At 34.1% G+C, this 17,824-nt stretch overlaps 1 protein-coding gene across 1 annotated transcript in view; it reads left to right on the top strand.

Annotated features, from left to right (window-relative positions):
* BRWD3 (bromodomain and WD repeat domain containing 3) overlaps positions 1-14,252 on the top strand; it is a 120,533-nt gene extending 106,281 nt beyond the window's left edge. The window contains exons 34-41 of the mRNA XM_059910688.1: positions 1,075-1,131; positions 2,222-2,362; positions 3,242-3,316; positions 4,661-4,810; positions 6,128-6,291; positions 6,997-7,094; positions 7,641-7,799; positions 12,472-14,252. Of these exons, the coding sequence (XP_059766671.1) occupies positions 1,075-1,131; positions 2,222-2,362; positions 3,242-3,316; positions 4,661-4,810; positions 6,128-6,291; positions 6,997-7,094; positions 7,641-7,799; positions 12,472-13,226 (1,599 nt within the window). The 3' untranslated portion in view covers positions 13,227-14,252. The remainder of the gene's footprint in view (positions 1-1,074; positions 1,132-2,221; positions 2,363-3,241; positions 3,317-4,660; positions 4,811-6,127; positions 6,292-6,996; positions 7,095-7,640; positions 7,800-12,471) is intronic.
* Positions 14,253-17,824: the final 3,572 nt, after the last annotated feature.

The raw sequence follows: 17,824 nt of genomic DNA, 5'->3' as shown, positions 1-17,824 counted from the left end.
CCTTTATTATGTTGAAATAAAATCTATACCTATTTTGTTATATCTTTTGGATGTTAACCCCTCAGGGAGTTTTTATCATGGATGGATGTTGCTCACCTCAGAATGGAACTCTGGGTTAGAATAGAAAATTAAAGTAAAATGTAATTCAGCAATTTTAGAAAGGGAAGCCAATGGCTCATGAGCTACTTTGCTTTCTTTTTTAAAAAAAATTTTATTGGGGTATAGTTGATTTACAATGTTGTGTTAGTTTCAGGTGTACAGCAAAGTGAATCTGTTATACATATACATATATCCACTCTTTTTTAGATTCTTTTCCCATATAGGCCATTACAGGGTACTGAGTACAGTTCCCTGTGCTAGACAGTAGGTCCTTATTAGTTATCTATTTTATATATAGTAGTGTGTATATGTCAATCCCAATCTTCCAATTTATCCCTCCCCCACCCTTACCCGCCTAGTAACCATAAGTTTATTTTCTACATCTGTAACTCTATTTCTGTTTTGTAGATAAGTTCATTTGTAGCCTTTTTCTAGATTCTCCGAGGCATTACCAGTGTGCTTCACCATCACCAAGTTAATAGTGGTGTGTGGGCCTTGCCTCTTTGTATTAAAAAACTAACCCTCAGAGGGATACTTAACTGAATCTTATGTTTTAATAAACATTCATATTTTCCCTATAGAAAAGAGATGTATTTCTTGAAGTAGCAAAAGATTAATCATGAGTAATTCATGATTATAGTATATTAAATTAGCATGTCATATAAAATAAGTTTTCTTAAAAAATACTAACATTTAGGTACAACTTTAGATACCAATGATTGTATTTTCCCCCTCATTTCCTATTCTGATTTAAAGAGAAACCTCATTTACTCTTCTTCTCCCAGTATATTTTCCAACTTGTATATAGCATGTAGGTGAAGTTTGGAGTGAGTCTCCCTCCCACCTTTGTTCTGTTGCCTGCTCCAATGAGGGAGTTAATTTTGATTATATTTGCCATTTCTTTGTAAATTTTATCTAATTTGTAAGACTGAATATAACTTAATATCTTCTCCCATTCTTCCTTTTTAATTTTAGGATACAGAAATGGTTGATTTAGATTCAGATGGTCCTGGTACTTCATCTGGAAGAAGGGTAAGTGAATAAATGAACTGCTGATAAGAAAAAATTCAGGCTTCCTGTGTCAGGGATCCCTAAGACCAACTCCACATATTTGGAGAGTTGCTAGAAAGACTTAATGGAACTCAGTATATATACTTGTTAACTCATCGCTAAGGTTTATGACAGTGACACAGTAAGGATACACAGCTGGATCACAGGGAAAAAGATACAGGCAGAGTCTGGAGGAATCCATGTGCAGGTTTCTTTATGTTCTCTCTCTCCTCTGAAGGGCCACACAGAGTACATTCTTTCCCCACAATGAAAATGTAGCAACATGTGTGTGATTAGAGACTGAGCTCCCAAAGAATTTATTGGGAGCTTGCTATGTAGACCCCATCTAGCTAGCACCTGCCAAGATTCCAGACTCCCAGAAAGCAGGAAAGCATAGGAAATGTACAGGAAAGTGAATGTTCAGCACAAGTGACATTCTTTGTACAAACAGTGTGGGCACAGTAAACCACCTTTATTATTTAGGAAAGAGTTCAAGTATCAAGTTCCTAGACGCCAGTCAAGGGCCAACCTTATAAGCAAGCCCTGCTAAAGATAGCCTCAGGTCTGTTATGTTAACTCTGTTCTGCACACTTCTCCTCTATGATAATTAGACAAACATTTGTTGTATATAAGGAAAATGTTTCCTTTCAAATACTGAAACAGATTGTGTAAAAAAGGCATCAAATAGTAAAGGCAAGAATATATTATGACCACAAAGGGTTTACTTAAGAATATATATATTGTTCAAGTGTTATTTTGAGAAAATTATGGTGCCATTGTCAAATATTCTTAACTAGCAGCAAAGACTAAGGTATTAAAATTATTGACCTTGTAGATTTTCTTAAAATGAGAATTCAGAATACTAGAATTCTTGCTGTTTCTAAGAATATAATATCCAGTTTTTATTTGTTTATATTTTTGCCAGGGAGAATGATGTTTAATCTAAACTAAGAAACTTTTAAATAGCAGCTGCTCTATCTTATATAGATATATATTAACATAGGAAGACAGGAGAAAATCAATGAAGACTTAAGGAAAGAGCTTTTAGATATAATTATTTTAAAATCTACAGGTCAAATGCCGAGGCAAAAGACTGTCTTTAAAGTGTGATCCTGATGCTTGGAGAAAACAATGCACAGAACTGTTGGGCCTCATTTATGAACGTGAAGACTCAGAGCCATTTCGACAGCCATCTGATCCTCTTTCCTACCCAGTAAGTATAGTTATTTAAATAATTACCAATACGTAATTTCCCATAAATGTCCATGCTAAGTTCTAGTTAAGAGCCCTTTCCCCCCTTTCTTCCTTCCTTCCTTCTTCCTTCTTTGTTTGTGTATCTTTGAATTGTGAAAGTGGGTAGTGTGATTAGTCATGACTTTTTAAAATGCCTGACATGTACTTTGTAAATTACACAGTTGTAAACCAAATTTTAATCTAAACATCTTTGCATTTCCTTCCTGCTTTTATTTTGCATATTTGTTTAATGCATTTTATTAACTTCTAATAAACTTCTACATACTGGAGACCCTTGATAACATATGTCAGCCCTATTTAATTTATAATAAATAAGTTATTCAATATGATCACTTAGAGTAATCAATATACCATATTACTTTTCATCAAAGATAAAAGCATGAGAACTTAAATTACAGGATTCCTTTTCTAGGAGTATATCTATTTATATGTTGAATAACCTTTTAGTATAGATAGCAAATCTGTTTTAGCTTTTTCAGAAAAAAGGTACAGCAATATTTCAGAAATACATCAAACCATCCTCTGAAATTAGTAAACATCGGTATTCTCTGCATACACAGGTTTCAGTTGGGAAAAAATATTATTCAAATAAGGAACAAAATTACGTTCAACAAAACTTGATTTGTTTTTGTAGGGGGTTTAGGTAGAATAAATTAGTTTTGTGTTTTTCATGGTAGAGGAGAATGGTAAATGTAGAATTCCTTCATCTTAAATTATAGTCAGTAAACACATAATTCCTATTTATGGATCTTTGAGCTTTAAATCATAATTGCATTGCAAGTCTTGATATTTTGTTGTGGTGGTCTGGAAATACAATATATCTTCTTTACCCTAATAGGGCCATCAAGAGCAAGAGGGCGAATCCTCTGAGTCAGTTATTCCAGAACGACAACAAGATCCATCTCTTTGTGAGGTAGGCCTAGTAGTCTCTTAAAAGGCATATATGTTCTGGTTGTTTTTGTGTTGTTTTACTTTTTTAAATCCCAATACTGTAAACAAACCTTTTATAATTTGTAAAGCTATTTTTCAACTTTGCTCACTATCTTTTTACCTTTGAGTTTTTGGTTGTTTATTTTTTGTCTTTTAAACAACACATGCTCTGGAGAGTTCTTTGTAGCATCTGGGTAGATGTTTGTTTGTTTCCATAGGCCTAAAGCTACTGTAGCAGAGTAGAAAACATCAATTACACAACATAATTATGTCTGTAATTGCAGCTGATTGTTCCCAGTGGGACTTTATTCAGCAGGCTGACTGGGTCTTTTGAGTTTTGGTCATTGTATTACATGAAGTGCCAATATTTTTTCTCTATGAAAATCTTTGTTTCATAAGCCATATTATGTTGGAATATACTTTGGTTTTTATGATTTAAGCAAAAAAATTTAAGAAGATACATTAAGATCAACTGTGGTTCCTCATACTTTGAAAAATATTTTCTCTTTTTATAATACCTTTCTTCTGCCCCTTCATCTGGCCCTTTGGCTTCTCCTTTGAGAGAAATGTTGTGCTTTTATTTCTTAATGATTCTAAGTAGGATGAAGGATCTAATATTGACTATGGTTTTCACTCCAGAACATGTTTATTATTGGTGGTTGTGGTATACATAAGTATAAATTTCAGATATAATTCCATATGATAACCCTAGGAATATCTTAACTAGACTTGAAAGATTTAGGTTAAAATAGAAAGAATATTCTCCTACCCCTAACTAATAAAAATCAAACTAATTATGAATCTGAGACTGAAGACTTTAGATGAAGCACAAGTGTCACATTTATTAAAAAACAAAAAGATAGGAGAAAGGCACAAACATGACCAATTTGATTTTGACCTTCAACTAATGACAGTTTAGGTAGAATGCCCTCATGCCAACTCCCTGGCACATTGCTCAATGAAAGTAGAAGATGGGATTATTCACACAGAATTAAATAGTTCCATGTCACAAATTAGCTACCTATTTCCAAGATATTCCCATCTATGTAGAGATGAAGCCAGTGGCTGTGGATTTTCTATTCTGTCCCTTGAGAGAGTCATATGGTTTTCCATTGAAGGGTGAGGGCTAAGACCCTCCCACAGACCCCTGCTGTTTCCCTGAGCCACCAAAAGACTTCTATTAAATGGATGGTTTGGGACTAGGAAGAGGTAACTGGCAGATTGAAGAGCAGTGTGTTTGTTTCATGATGATGCAAATTTCAGTCCCATTGTATTATGTAGTGTTGTTACCCAGCCTGTGTGTTTAATAACACATTCTTCTTTGTAGGATTATCATGTTATAGACACTCCTATGGACTTCAGCACTGTGAAAGAAACTTTGGAAGCAGGAAACTATGGTAGTCCTCTGGAATTTTATAAGGATGTTCGCCAAATATTCAGCAACTCCAAAGCTTATACCTCTAATAAAAAGTCAAGGGTATGAAAAAACCAATATTAGGTGGATTAATTACCTAAGTGTTTAGTTATATATATCAGGCAATTTTCTTTCACCAGTTTTAAAATTGCTAAACAAGTATGTACTACCATTCTGACATAGTTTCTAAAGTTTGATTCTCAGTACTTTCTCTGAAACAGTTTATTAAGCATGCATTAAAGATACATTTAGCATAGTCATTCTGAAATTAAGCCCTTCTTCCTTTCTCCTACCTGCCTCTTCTTTACTCTTAAGTAATACCTATATTTGCCAGAGAGAAGTCAAGGAAAGGAGTGGTAGGAATTTGAGTACTCTTTAATATGTCCAATAAATAATTTGATAAATAAAAGTGGTTGACAGGATTAATTTATATGAAATATTTAGATTAGCTCTGAATATTTATGTTCCCTTTATTATAACAAATTAGTGAACTATATTGGGAAATTATAACTGTTTATTCATACTCACATTTAATACTTTCTCTGTTTTGTCAGTACTTAAACATCTTGAGAACAAAAAAGTAATAATTTTTGTGTTTCCTAATCACTAGTATCTGATTAACTTTTAAATCAATTGCACAGTAGGTATATACATGCTCACTTCCACCTCATATGAAATGAATTTTCACGGATTTCTGTACACATAATTTTTCACACTTGATTTATTTTCTACATTTACATGTGTACTCATAAATGTTTGTATAATCTTTAAACAGTAGGTTTTATATTTTGAAGCCTTTTTAAAAATATATATTATGAACATTTTTCCATCTTATTATTACTCTTTGAAAACAGAAGAGTAGGTGGTTTTGTGTAGGTGGTTTTGTGTTGTTTAACCAGCGTCCTGGTGCTAGAGATTTAGGTTGTTTTTAGTTTTTCACTTTAAATGGATGATGCTGTGGCTAACATCTTTAACATCCTTGAACATAATTATTTTGTGTGTGTAATTCTCTGATATTTCCTTAGGATAAATTCCTAAAGATGAAATTATTAGCCAAAGGATGTATATATTTTAAGGTTTTTGGCAAATATTGCAGATTGTCCTTAGAATGTTGTTCAGATTAAAATACCCACTGGCAATGTATAAGAATGTTTTTTCCTTCCCTTCCCAACACTGGATATTATCTTTTAAAAATCTTTATTAATTTGTAGGTGAAAATGGTATTTTGTTTTAATTCTTCAGGAAGAATTTTTCAAGTGTAAGAAGCACATATATTATGTCTGAAAGGATGATGTTGATATTGTTCAGGCATGTTTATAACCTGTTATTTTTATATAATTAAAGTAGTTGGTAAAACAAGACTAATTTCTACCTTTTCAGATCTATAGCATGACATTGCGATTATCTGCCTTATTTGAAAGTCATATTAAAAATATCATCTCTGAATATAAGTCAGCAATCCAGAGTCAGAAGAGGAGAAGGCCACGGTACAGAAAACGTCTAAGAAGCAGCAGCAGTTCATTATCTAGTAGCAGAGCTCCTAGGTATATTACATTGACATAGCAGTTTAGTTTTCAAAGCATCTTGTATGTATTACCTCACTTCTTAAAGTTTATTGACTACTTTGAGGGAATCCAAGAGATTTTTTTTGGTTTTTTTTTAGAAATTCTTTTTTTTTAAATTTATTTATTTTTATTTATTATTTATTTTTGGCTGTGTTGGGTCTTCGTTTCTGTGCGAGGGCCTTCTCTAGTTGCGGCAAGCGGGGGCCACTCTTCATCACGGTGCGCAGGCCTCTCACTATCGCGGCCTCTCTTGTTGCGGAGCACAGGCTCCAGACGCGCAGGCTCAGTAGTTGTGGCTCACGGGCCTAGTTGCTCCGCGGCATGTGGGATCTTCCCAGACCAGGGCTCGACCCCGTGTCCCTTGCATTGGCAGGCAGATTCTCAACCACTGCGCCACCGGGGAAGCCGGAGATTTTTGTTGTTGTTGTTAGAACTCTTATACCTGTGTAAAGGTGGAGCTGGTAACCCAAAGCTTTGCTTATATGGCTTTTACTATACCAAAACCTTTTTTTTTTATATTTTAATGATTGAAATTTAACTTTGTCTTATTACCAATTTGAATTATTTCACTTAAATTATATTGCATTTCTTCTTTGCTTAGCTTAAGCATTTTGTATCATACTGTCTATCATAATATATTGCTAATAGAAAAATTTGTTCATTATTATATATTTTTACTTATAGTCCAAAAGGGAAACAGAAACAAATGAAGTTACAGCCTAAAAATGACCAGAATACCTCAGTGTCTTATGCCAGGACTAGCTCTCCTTTCTCATCTCCTGGTAAATATGCCTTTTGTTTTTGGTGTTCTGTATTTTAGTTTAACTAAAGAATATAGAAGAAGCAATATGGTTTATAATGCAAGGAGCAGTGGATTTGGATGTATCAATAGAAAAGTTGCATTTTATCCCCAGCTCTCTGCGGCCCTGGGTAAGACATTAGGTCATAGGACTTAGTTTCTTCATTTTTAAAGTGAGGGTGTTAAGACTAGATGAATTTTAAAGTCACTTAGTTTTAAAATTATATGACTTTATGATTTTTAACATCTGTAATATCTCAGACCACTCATCTATAATATATTTGCCAACCTAAGAATTGAAGATTCATAATGTGGGGAGGTGGTTTCCTTGGACAAGTTTTTCTGACAAACTGTGCTTGAAAGCTTAATGATGTAATAAAACATTTGTTCTCAAAATATTCATATTTTCTTTAAACAATTTGTAATTTTTATGTTAGAGTGAAATAACTGAGATATAGTTTTAAAACGAGCCTGTTTAATTTTTCTGAAAACATAATTATGTTAACATTACAATCTTTTTAAATGTAAGTTTCAGATGCTGCTGAAGGGCTGTCACTGTATTTACTTGATGATGAACTGGATGGACCATTTTCTTCATCAAGCTTCAGTGGATATAGCCGAAGTGGAAATAGCCATGACCCAGGGAAAGCCAAATCATTTCGAAATAAAGTTTTGCCGATTAAACAAGGTAAGAAATAAATATGGACAGGGAATTTATTCTTTGTTCCTTTATGATGGCAGACAAATCATTTAAAAGCTGATGTATTTAAGTAGTAAAAATTAGCATGTTCTTATAGTTAATGAGGATTTCAATATTGTCAGACTGGAGTCAGATAGGATTTCATATGCAGATTTCCAAACATATCTTAGTCTTTTAAAATAAAATTTAAAATGAGTAGGGAGAAAAAACTAAATGAAAAGATCTTTCCCCAAGCACATAAAAACTAGGCTGTTTGACACATTTAGGGTTTTTCATATTATTAAACCGTATTAATAAGAAAGGAAAAAAAATCCAAAATCACCTTTAAATAGGCCTCATATTTTTAAGGGCTACCCCAATTTTACAAAAGGGCTTGTGTTGAAAAGTGAGCCTTCTTTCAGTCAACATCCACTTCTAAAACCTTCCTTTGGTTTTCCAGTTATGTTACTCAGATATTCTCTTCCTTCGGGGGCCTGCTGTCTCAATAATTCAGGGGTTTTCAGACTGCTCTACCTATTTCTGGGTAATCCAAAGAGGTACTTTAGAAATACTCAGAAGAGCTTTCTCCTTTCAACCAGAACAACTCTGTTTTTTATTTCGTGTGATGAGCTTTCATATAACTTTTATTTGAAGACTAATTTTCACCGCTTAAAAAGAAATCACTGACCTAATAATTCATTATCAGGTACATCCATTTTGGACCATGTCTGAGGGCATCAGTTATAAATACTGGAAGGTTATTGTTGCTATGCAGACTTTCTTCTTATACTTAGTCCTATGTTATGGACCCTGAGCATGTTCAAAGAAAGTTCTAATATGTTCATCTATTTGAATTTTGTGAAGAATGATTAATATGCTCTTATAAATATCTTTATTGGAATATATATTTCTATTTTATATAAATTTTTAATGAAAGATTAAGTAGCTTATCCATTGTTATTGAAGTATCAAATAACATAAAAATAGATGTTCTAAAGATATATTTTATATCAGTTATGTGAGAAATATTGAAACTTCAGATTACTTTAAAATAATTAGTGCCTTTATTTTTCCAGTTTATATCTTTACCCTCTCCTCTGATCCTGCTGCACATTGCATACTAATGCCACTTCTCTTTTTGCCCTTTCCTTCACTGTCAAGCTTTTAGAAAGAATAGCTTATACTTCCTACCTCTATTCTCTTTCCATCTAAACATTCCTTTATGCTTTGTAGTCTGGCCTCTGCCCATACCACTCTCCAAAAGCTTTTCTCCCCAGAATCACCAGTAATCTCCAGTGACCAACCAGTGTCCTTTTCTTAGTCCCCATCTCCTCGATCTCTCTATATCGTTGCATGCTATTGACTACCCCCTCTAGGAACTCCACTGCCTGGCTTCTATACTCTACTGATCCTATATCTCTGTTTCTCCTATATTTCTATATTTTGTCTTTTCTTTAGCCTTTCATGCCTCCTATTTGAAGTTTCTCACTTTTTTGTCTTCTACAAATAAAGGAATTTAATAACTACATCTATCATCTTTATGCTGATGACTCCAAATTCATATATCTAGCCCTAACATCTCTTTATTCTACCAGTCTCATTTCCAGTACTTCTTAAAAAAATTTCCCTTGAGTGCTTATCATCCATTTTTATGTTTCAAGCTTGCTTCTTTTTTTGCACTCACTATTTTAGTTAATGGTACCATCATCTTCTGAGTCATCCAACTTAAAATCTTACAGTGTTCTTTGACTCACCTTTTATCCCTCATAAGTGTCAGTTGCTAAGTTTTGTGAATTCTACAACTTTTTAGTATCACTCAAATCTCTTGCTACAGTTTGTATTGCTATCCCCATAGTCTCTAGCCTAGTATAGTAGTCAACATGGGCTGTCACAGCAAGATACCACAGATTGGCTTAAACAACAGATATTCATTTTTTAGCAGCCATATTGAGATACCATTTGACATATAAAAATTGTATATATTTAAAGTGTACAATTTGATATATTGATATACGTATACACCATGAAATGGTCACCACAATCAAACTAATTAACATATCCATCACCTCTACATAGTTACCGAGTTTGTGTGTATGTGTGTGTGTGTTGAGGAGATTTAAGGTCTATCCTCTTAGCAAATTTCAGGTATACAATACAGTATTGTTAACTGTAGTCACCATGCTGTACATTTGATATCCAGAATAACTGAATCTTTGTACTTTTAACCAACACCTCCCCATTTTTCCTCCCTCCAGCCCCTGGCAACCTCCATCCTACTCTCTCCCTCTATGAGAATGACTATTTTAGATTATAGATATAAGTGATATCATACAATATTTCTCTTTCTGTATCTTGCATATTTTGCTTAGCATAATGTCCTCCAGCTCCATGCATGTTGTCATAAATGGCAATATTTCCTTCTTTTATCCATTCATCTGTAGAAAGACATACAGGTTGTTTCCATGTCTTGGCTGTTGTGAATAATGCTACACTGAACATGGGAATACAGATATCTCTTCAAGATGCTGATTTCAATTTCTTTGGGTATATATCCAGAAGTGGGTTTGCTGGATCAAATGGTAGTTCTATTTTTAGTTTTTTTAGGGAACCTCCGTACTGTACCGTACCTCCTCCATAATGGCTGTACTAATTTACTTTCTCACCAACAGTGTACAAGGGTTCCCTTTTCTCCACATCGTCGCCAACACTTGTTATCTTTTATCTTTTTGATATTAGCCACCCTAACAGGTGTGAGGTGATATCTGATTGTGGTTTTGATTTACATTTCCCTGATGATTAGAGATGTTGAGCACCTTTTCATATACCTACAACAGACATTTATTTTCTCACAGTTGTGGAGGCTCAAAATCCAAGATCAAGGCGCCAGCAGGGTTGGTGTCTGGTAAGGGCTTTCTTCCTGGCTTGCTCATGGCTACCTTCTCCTTGTGTCCTCGTGTGAGTTTTTTCTTTGCATACACAGACAGGGAGAGCAAGTGAGCACTGGTGTGTCTTTCTCTTATAAGGACACAGGCAAGTCCTGGTGCATTAGGGCCCACCTACCCTTATGATTTCATTTAATTTTAATTACTTCCTTAAAGGCTCTACATACAGTCATATTGGGGGTTAGGGCTTCAACATATGTATTTGGCGGGGTGGGGGGAGTGGGCACACAAAATTCAGTCCATGACACCTAGACTATTAGACTAATATTGTAATTGTGGTTACCATACAACCCTACTCTGCTCTCTCCAATTTTTCCAGTCCACTCTCCTGTTTTCCTCCTACCTCGCTTATCTTTGCCATTGTTCTTTATCTTTAAATGTTGGAATATACCAAGTCTCAGTCCTCAGCCACCTTCTCTCTCTTTACTTGCTCTCTCGTGAGCTTTCTTATTTCTCTTTACCCTAAATGTTATCTCATTACTGAAAATTTCCAAAATTATATCTCCAACTCTATCCAAGTCTCCCCTGAGTTCTGGACTGGTATATCCACTTGCTTTTTTTCTTTTTCTTTTTAAAATGTCTTGACTTGGATTTCTAGTAGTATTTCTATCTTGAATCTTGATTTTTTCTTTCCACCAGATTGCCCAAACCTATTCTCCTTCATTGTTCTCTAACCTAGCAAAATATCTCTACCATTCACCAAGTTAACTCAGGCATAAAACCTAGGAGTTGATCTTCATTTTGTGCTTAACACTTGACATCCAATCCATCAGCAATTCCTGTCAGTTTGAACTTTAAAGGTTGGTTCTGGTAGCTCCCCCAGAAGGAGATATTCTAAATCTAATCACTTATCATCACCTCTATTGATACATCTCTCATCATCTCTTACCTAGACCACTGCAATGTACTCCCAACTGATCTCTGCTTTCAAACTTGCCCCTCCTATATTCCATTCTCTATACAGCAACCATAGCACTCTTAAAAATGTAAATCAGATCCTGTCATTCTCTAGCTTTAAAACTCTCCACTGGCAGTCATCTCCTACTACTTCTTATTTTTCTCTTCTACTCTAATTATACTGGGTTCCTGTTTCCTTCAGTGGAATGTTCTTTCCCCAGATCTCACTTCATTCAGTTCTTTTCTCAAATACTGCCTCAGCAGAAAAGTCTTCCCTATCTAACATACCCCCCATACATACATTCACACTCTTTTTTTTTAACCACTTTTCTTTTTCTTTATAACCCATATTAGTACTTGAAGTTATATTATCTATTTGTTTACTTCATAGTCTATCAGGGTTTCCACACTAAAATATAAATTCAAAGATCAAGGACTTTGTCTCATCATTGCCATATTCCAAAATCCATACAATGCCTGGCAGATAGTAGGTAATCAATAATATTTGTTGAATGAATGAATAAAATTATTCTGATACATGTTCCCAGATTATTCCTTCTAGAGTTCAAGCCCTTAAAATTTCTACCTAGCTACCTCACCACCCATCATCCCTCCACACTCCCCCCATCCCCTGCAAAAAGGAATCAGATAAAAATTAAAACCTTAGTATCTTTCATTTCAAACAGATTTAAATTCATACTCCAGCACTCTCCATGATTTTACCCCATCTATCTTTGGGCACCAAATATATTTTGATAGACTTTTTATTTTACTTTTGAACCTAAATAACCATCTTATCAATGTCAAAGCTTAACTTTAAAAAATTATTCATCTTGATTTAGATCACTCCCTTGATGGACCCCTTACAAATGGTGATGGCAGAGAACCCCGGGCAGGAATCAAGAGAAAACTACTTAGTGCATCAGAAGAAGATGAGAGCATGGGAAGAGAAGAGAAAGAGAAAAAAGAAACAAAAGAGAAATCACATTTATCTTCCTCAGAGAGTGGAGAGTTAGGATCCAGTTTAAGTTCTGAAAGTACCTGTGGTTCTGATTCTGACTCTGAATCAACTTCCAGAACAGATCAAGATTATGTAGATGGAGACCATGACTATAGCAAATTCATACAAACTAGGCCTAAAAGAAAACTCAGAAAGCAATATGCCAATGGAAAAAGAAACTGGAAGACGAGAGGCACGGGAGGAAGAGGCAGATGGGGCAGATGGGGTAGATGGAGTAGAGGAGGCAGAGGAAGAGGAGGCAGGGGACGAGGCAGTCGAGGAAGAGGTGGAGGTGGCACGAGAGGGAGAGGGAGAGGGAGAGGAGGAAGAGGTGCTTCTAGAGGAGCCACCAGAGCCAAACGTGCACGTATTGCAGATGATGAATTTGATACTATGTTTTCAGGACGTTTCAGTAGACTGCCTCGAATTAAAACAAGAAACCAAGGCAGGAGGACTGTTTTATATAATGATGATTCTGATAATGACAATTTTGTGTCCACTGAAGATCCTCTAAATCTTGGTACATCCAGATCAGGCAGAGTCCGTAAAATGACAGAAAAAGCCAGGGTTAGCCATCTCATGGGATGGAATTATTAACAGTTAATAAATTTAGAATAATTTTAAAAATTTAATGGCCTTCTACTGCAGGGAATTTACCAGGAAATCTACAAAGCAAGTTGTGTGGGGACTTCTGCTTCCTTTCACATTGGTGCTTTTCCATTATGCCAGTATACATTTGTTTCAAGACTTTTGATCTCCACACTTCATTTGTTCAAACAAGCCTTACTCATTAGGCCTTAAATTTTAAAAAATTCTACACACACACACACACACACACACATACACATACACACACACCACAGACACACTACAGATTTACTACATGAAGGGAGCATTCAGCTTCTTAAGAGTAGCATGACATTTTTATCTCAATGGAATATCCCTCTTTTGCTTTTGTATCACAGAAGTATAGCACCTTCTTACAGAGTTTTATATAGTTTGTTTTTGCCATTTTGATTCCTGTACCAGTAATAATAACTTTTGCACAATACACCAATCCTAAAGGCAGCTATTAAATGTTTACAGTTTCTATATTGTAAGAACGATCTGGATTATTTTACTCTTCCCAGGCCAAACTTTCATGAATTGTACTGAACTGAAGTATATATTTATACTACAGTTTTTTTGGGGGGTGGGGGGTTCTTAATATGCTTTTCATTGATTTGCTTAATTCATGTTAAAGGTGAGAAAGGGTTGGTGCCTTGTAAATATGTAGCAAATCTTTGTGGTGTGTCCTGATGTGTGCATTAACTTTATTAAAAAAAGAATACTTGAGGTATCAATCTAGACAAGGTGCCAAATGCAAAAGTTTCTTGCATCCATTTTCTTTTTCCTATTATATTTTATTGCATTAATAGAACTTGTGTAGCTTAAAAAATAACTTAAACATTTGAAAAATCCTCATCCACAAAGAATAACTTAATAGTAGCTCAGCTACCTCTATTAACTACAACTACTGGAAACATTAAGAAAAATAGATGCTGTTATTCATTACTAAGGAGAAATAGAACAAGCTTGGTAGGAATGAATACTCATAAGTTATAAGCTGAGAGGTTGTTAATAATTGTATTGGCTCTCAAATTAATAGTTTTAATTAACTTTCTTTACTATGCTCTACCTTATTAGGCTTTTCTAAGAACATATTTGTATAAGTAGACTTGATCTACTACTTATATATCTCTGCTACCACTTACTATTTAACAGCTGTGAGTGACTAGTTTTGAATTTTAAAATGTAACACAGCACCTAGTTTGAGTTGGAATGTTTTGGCTAGCTAATATTTTGAATCAACTTTAATAGGGTTCTGCTTATACCATTCCAAAGGGTTCTTCTGTGATAATCTTTCAGAATAGAACCTGGTTGCACTGCACACTGATATTTTGAGTCATTATTTTATAGATTAAAAAAACTTTAAACCGTATGGTCTTGTTTACAGAAGTAGAGTGCACATGGTTCCATAAGTGAGCTTGAGTTCCAAGATCAATTTTACTCCTCAAATTTGAGAGATTGCAAATTTGCTAATTCATTAGATTCTTAGATTTTTGAGGTGAGAAGGATAATATTGATCTCTGTTTTTGTAACAACCGATTTGTTGTGCATAGATCAGACTTGTGGGATAAAAGAAACGTTTTAATGTATGCTTAGTAATCCCAGGATATTTCCTAAGCTAATGTATTTGTCTCATGCTTTCAATCATTTCATGCGTCTGAAAATCCTTAAGTGCAGAGGAAGGAGTACACACATAACTTTGCTTTTTTGGTTGGGTTGGGTGGGGGGTATTCTCGGAGTAACATCTTTAAGCAATTTTCACTTGCAGTAGAAATGATGTTCAGGCTTTAAGAAAGTATTGTGAATTATTAATGGAACTAACTTCTGTTACTGGACAGTAGATCAAGCTAATTTTTTTTGTTGTTGTAGTCTACTTTTCACTAAACCAAAATTACTTCTGGTTGTAACTCAGCTGCCACTTTTAACCATAATATAGATTCAAAAACATTCATGTTTAAAACTCTACATTTGATTTTTACTAAAATGTACTATTTTAGTTATTCATATCTTAGACATTTAGACTAAATTTGTGCCTGTGTTTTCCTGGAATCGATAACACTTTGGCCTACCCTATTCAAAGTAACATAGTTACTTAAATTCATGGATATACTCAAATGTGTATCATGTGTATCGTTTTAGTGTGAAAAAAATTTTTTGACATTCTTCTATGAAGAGCCGACCTCTTGAAATGTAGAAGAATTGCCATTTGTGTGATTTAGCTATCTCAAGCTTTATTTATAATTTATTTTGAAAAATAAAAATGGCACATTTATTTCCCAAACGTCAAGATTTTCTAGGTTTAGATAATTAGAATAATAAGGCTGAAGACATTTTTAAGCATATTTTATATGTAGTGAGATACTGTGAAAATACTAGTGAACAGCATTTTGCTGTAATATTGATTTCAGTTATTAGGATTTAAAGTTAGTCACCAGGGTATGTTAGATGAGCATAGTTATCATTTATTACAAAACAAACAGATTGTTTTCTGTTTGCATGCAAATTATTTTAATAAGTGTGAAAATAAAAGTTTGGAAGACAGTATTTTTACTTTTATATCTGGACTCCCTCCCTCCCCATTTATACTTTCCTTTTTTTTTTGTAATACCACCTCCTGTGAATGTATTGTAATTTATATTGCATTGATATTTTATCACTTTAATTTTTTAGAGGTCCTTAAAACCTAAGTAAGATCTGGGTTTAGCCATAGCAAGGCAAGTAGGAAATGAGCTAAGAATTTTGAAGAAAAGTCTAAATCTTAAATGAATTGCTAAGAAAAAAACAGTTACATTTAGGCCCATGAGACCATATACATGTACAAGCCTATTCCTATGCTAGATATTAACAGTCAATGAATTGTAATATTTCTCATGAATGCTAATAATGTTCTTAATTCCCAGCTTTAAGATCCTAGCATATGTATCTGTTTATGAAAACAGAATTGTGTGTTTCTTCTATGGCTTGCTGTGTGTATCTCTTCCAGCAATAGGATGCTCTCCAAAACATTCACTAGCCTATTAATGTAATGACTAGATATGTTTGTGTGTGTGCGTGCGGGCGCGAGCGCCCGCACGCACACACACACATGCATAGGTCTATATGTAGATTTTTTTCCCCAACTTGACACGCTTTATCTCAGACATTAAAAAAAAGTTTGTATGGAAGACAGCTGTTTTCACTGTCTACCAATTTATTGCCTCTGTTGTAAAGCGCTTAGCCTGTATATATACTGCTTGATCATCCATATTATTATGCCTTCTAGATAAACAATCTAGGTTTTGTCGTGTACATGTGTCCTATTTTTTTAAATATAATTTGCCCTTCTTTCATGTGTTACTTTGTCTGTTTCCCTTCCCAGAGATCAGGCTTGTGCTGGAATTCTTCCATACAGCACTTTGTTTCACCCAGAGGCTAAGAAACTGAGTAAAATTAATAAATCTTATTCTGCACAACTGTGTGCTCAGATACCTAACTCAGCCTTCCAGTACTTTGAAGTAAATTTGAGTCATTTATCTTTGTTGTTGTTTTTGTTGTAATCCTAAGTTGTCCTCAGACAATAACAGAATGATTAAAAGAGAAAGATGTGAATGCTACTTCTAGCTTTTTGATAAAAACTTTTTTGAGCATTTTTCAAAATTTGTATGTTGTGATAGTGATAAAATTAAACACCTTATTACTTGCTCATATATCTCGGGAATTATTTTATGCACATTTACCAACTGGTACTTATCTTTAAAGTTGGAATTTTCTTTTTTTTTTTAAGCTGGAATTTTCACATCCACAAAAAGACTTACATCCTGTATAATTTTCAGTATACTTTGATATCCAGCCTTTTAAACAATTACCAACATTTCAAGTTCTGAAATAAATAGTTTACTTCTGGGGGAAGGAATGGAACTTTCAACATTTAAAGTTCATTGTTTTAAATGTTAACTCCATCCCCAACATCTTTGTGTTACATGAGGGTATATGAAAGTTATATTGAAAATAGAATATTCTAACATGGTTTTTAAGGCTTGTTTTAAAAAATAGTGTGAAAATATTTTCATGCTTTTTTGCTTTTCACCTCTCAGTAAAGTTTCTTTACCAAGTTTAATTTACCAAATTTAACAAGTTTTGATTAAATTCTAATTATGAGGTTAAATTATTTTCATGGTGCTATATTTTGTATAATATGGATTGCCCTCAAATTTTTTGACATTTATTTCTTATATAGTCTTATCCTTGATTATTTCCTTTTCTGTCATTTCTCTCCTGCTTGCTTTTATCCTCATTTCTCTTTCTGCAATGAAGAGTGCACCTAATTTAGCAAACTTCAACAAGACTGGCAATTTATGATTCATTGATGGAAGAAGTACAGTAGAAAGGCCCTGCAGTTTAGAGTTAAGGTGTGTTTGTTTATTTATATGTATGCCCATTTGTTATTCTTATACCTATCTTAATTAAATTTAGAATATGAGACTTTGACATAAAAGCATTGTAAGTATTTTCTAAAAAATAAAACTATTGATACGTATTAAAATCGCCATTGGTAATTGACTTTTAAAATCACATACAAAAATATTTAGAAACACAGTTGGGAAATG

Source organism: Balaenoptera ricei, chromosome X (assembly GCF_028023285.1).
Source record: "Balaenoptera ricei isolate mBalRic1 chromosome X, mBalRic1.hap2, whole genome shotgun sequence".
NCBI classification, from domain to species: Eukaryota; Metazoa; Chordata; class Mammalia; order Artiodactyla; family Balaenopteridae; genus Balaenoptera; species Balaenoptera ricei.
Note: the sequence above shows the minus strand (reverse complement) of the source record. Positions and strands in the feature narration are given on the sequence as shown.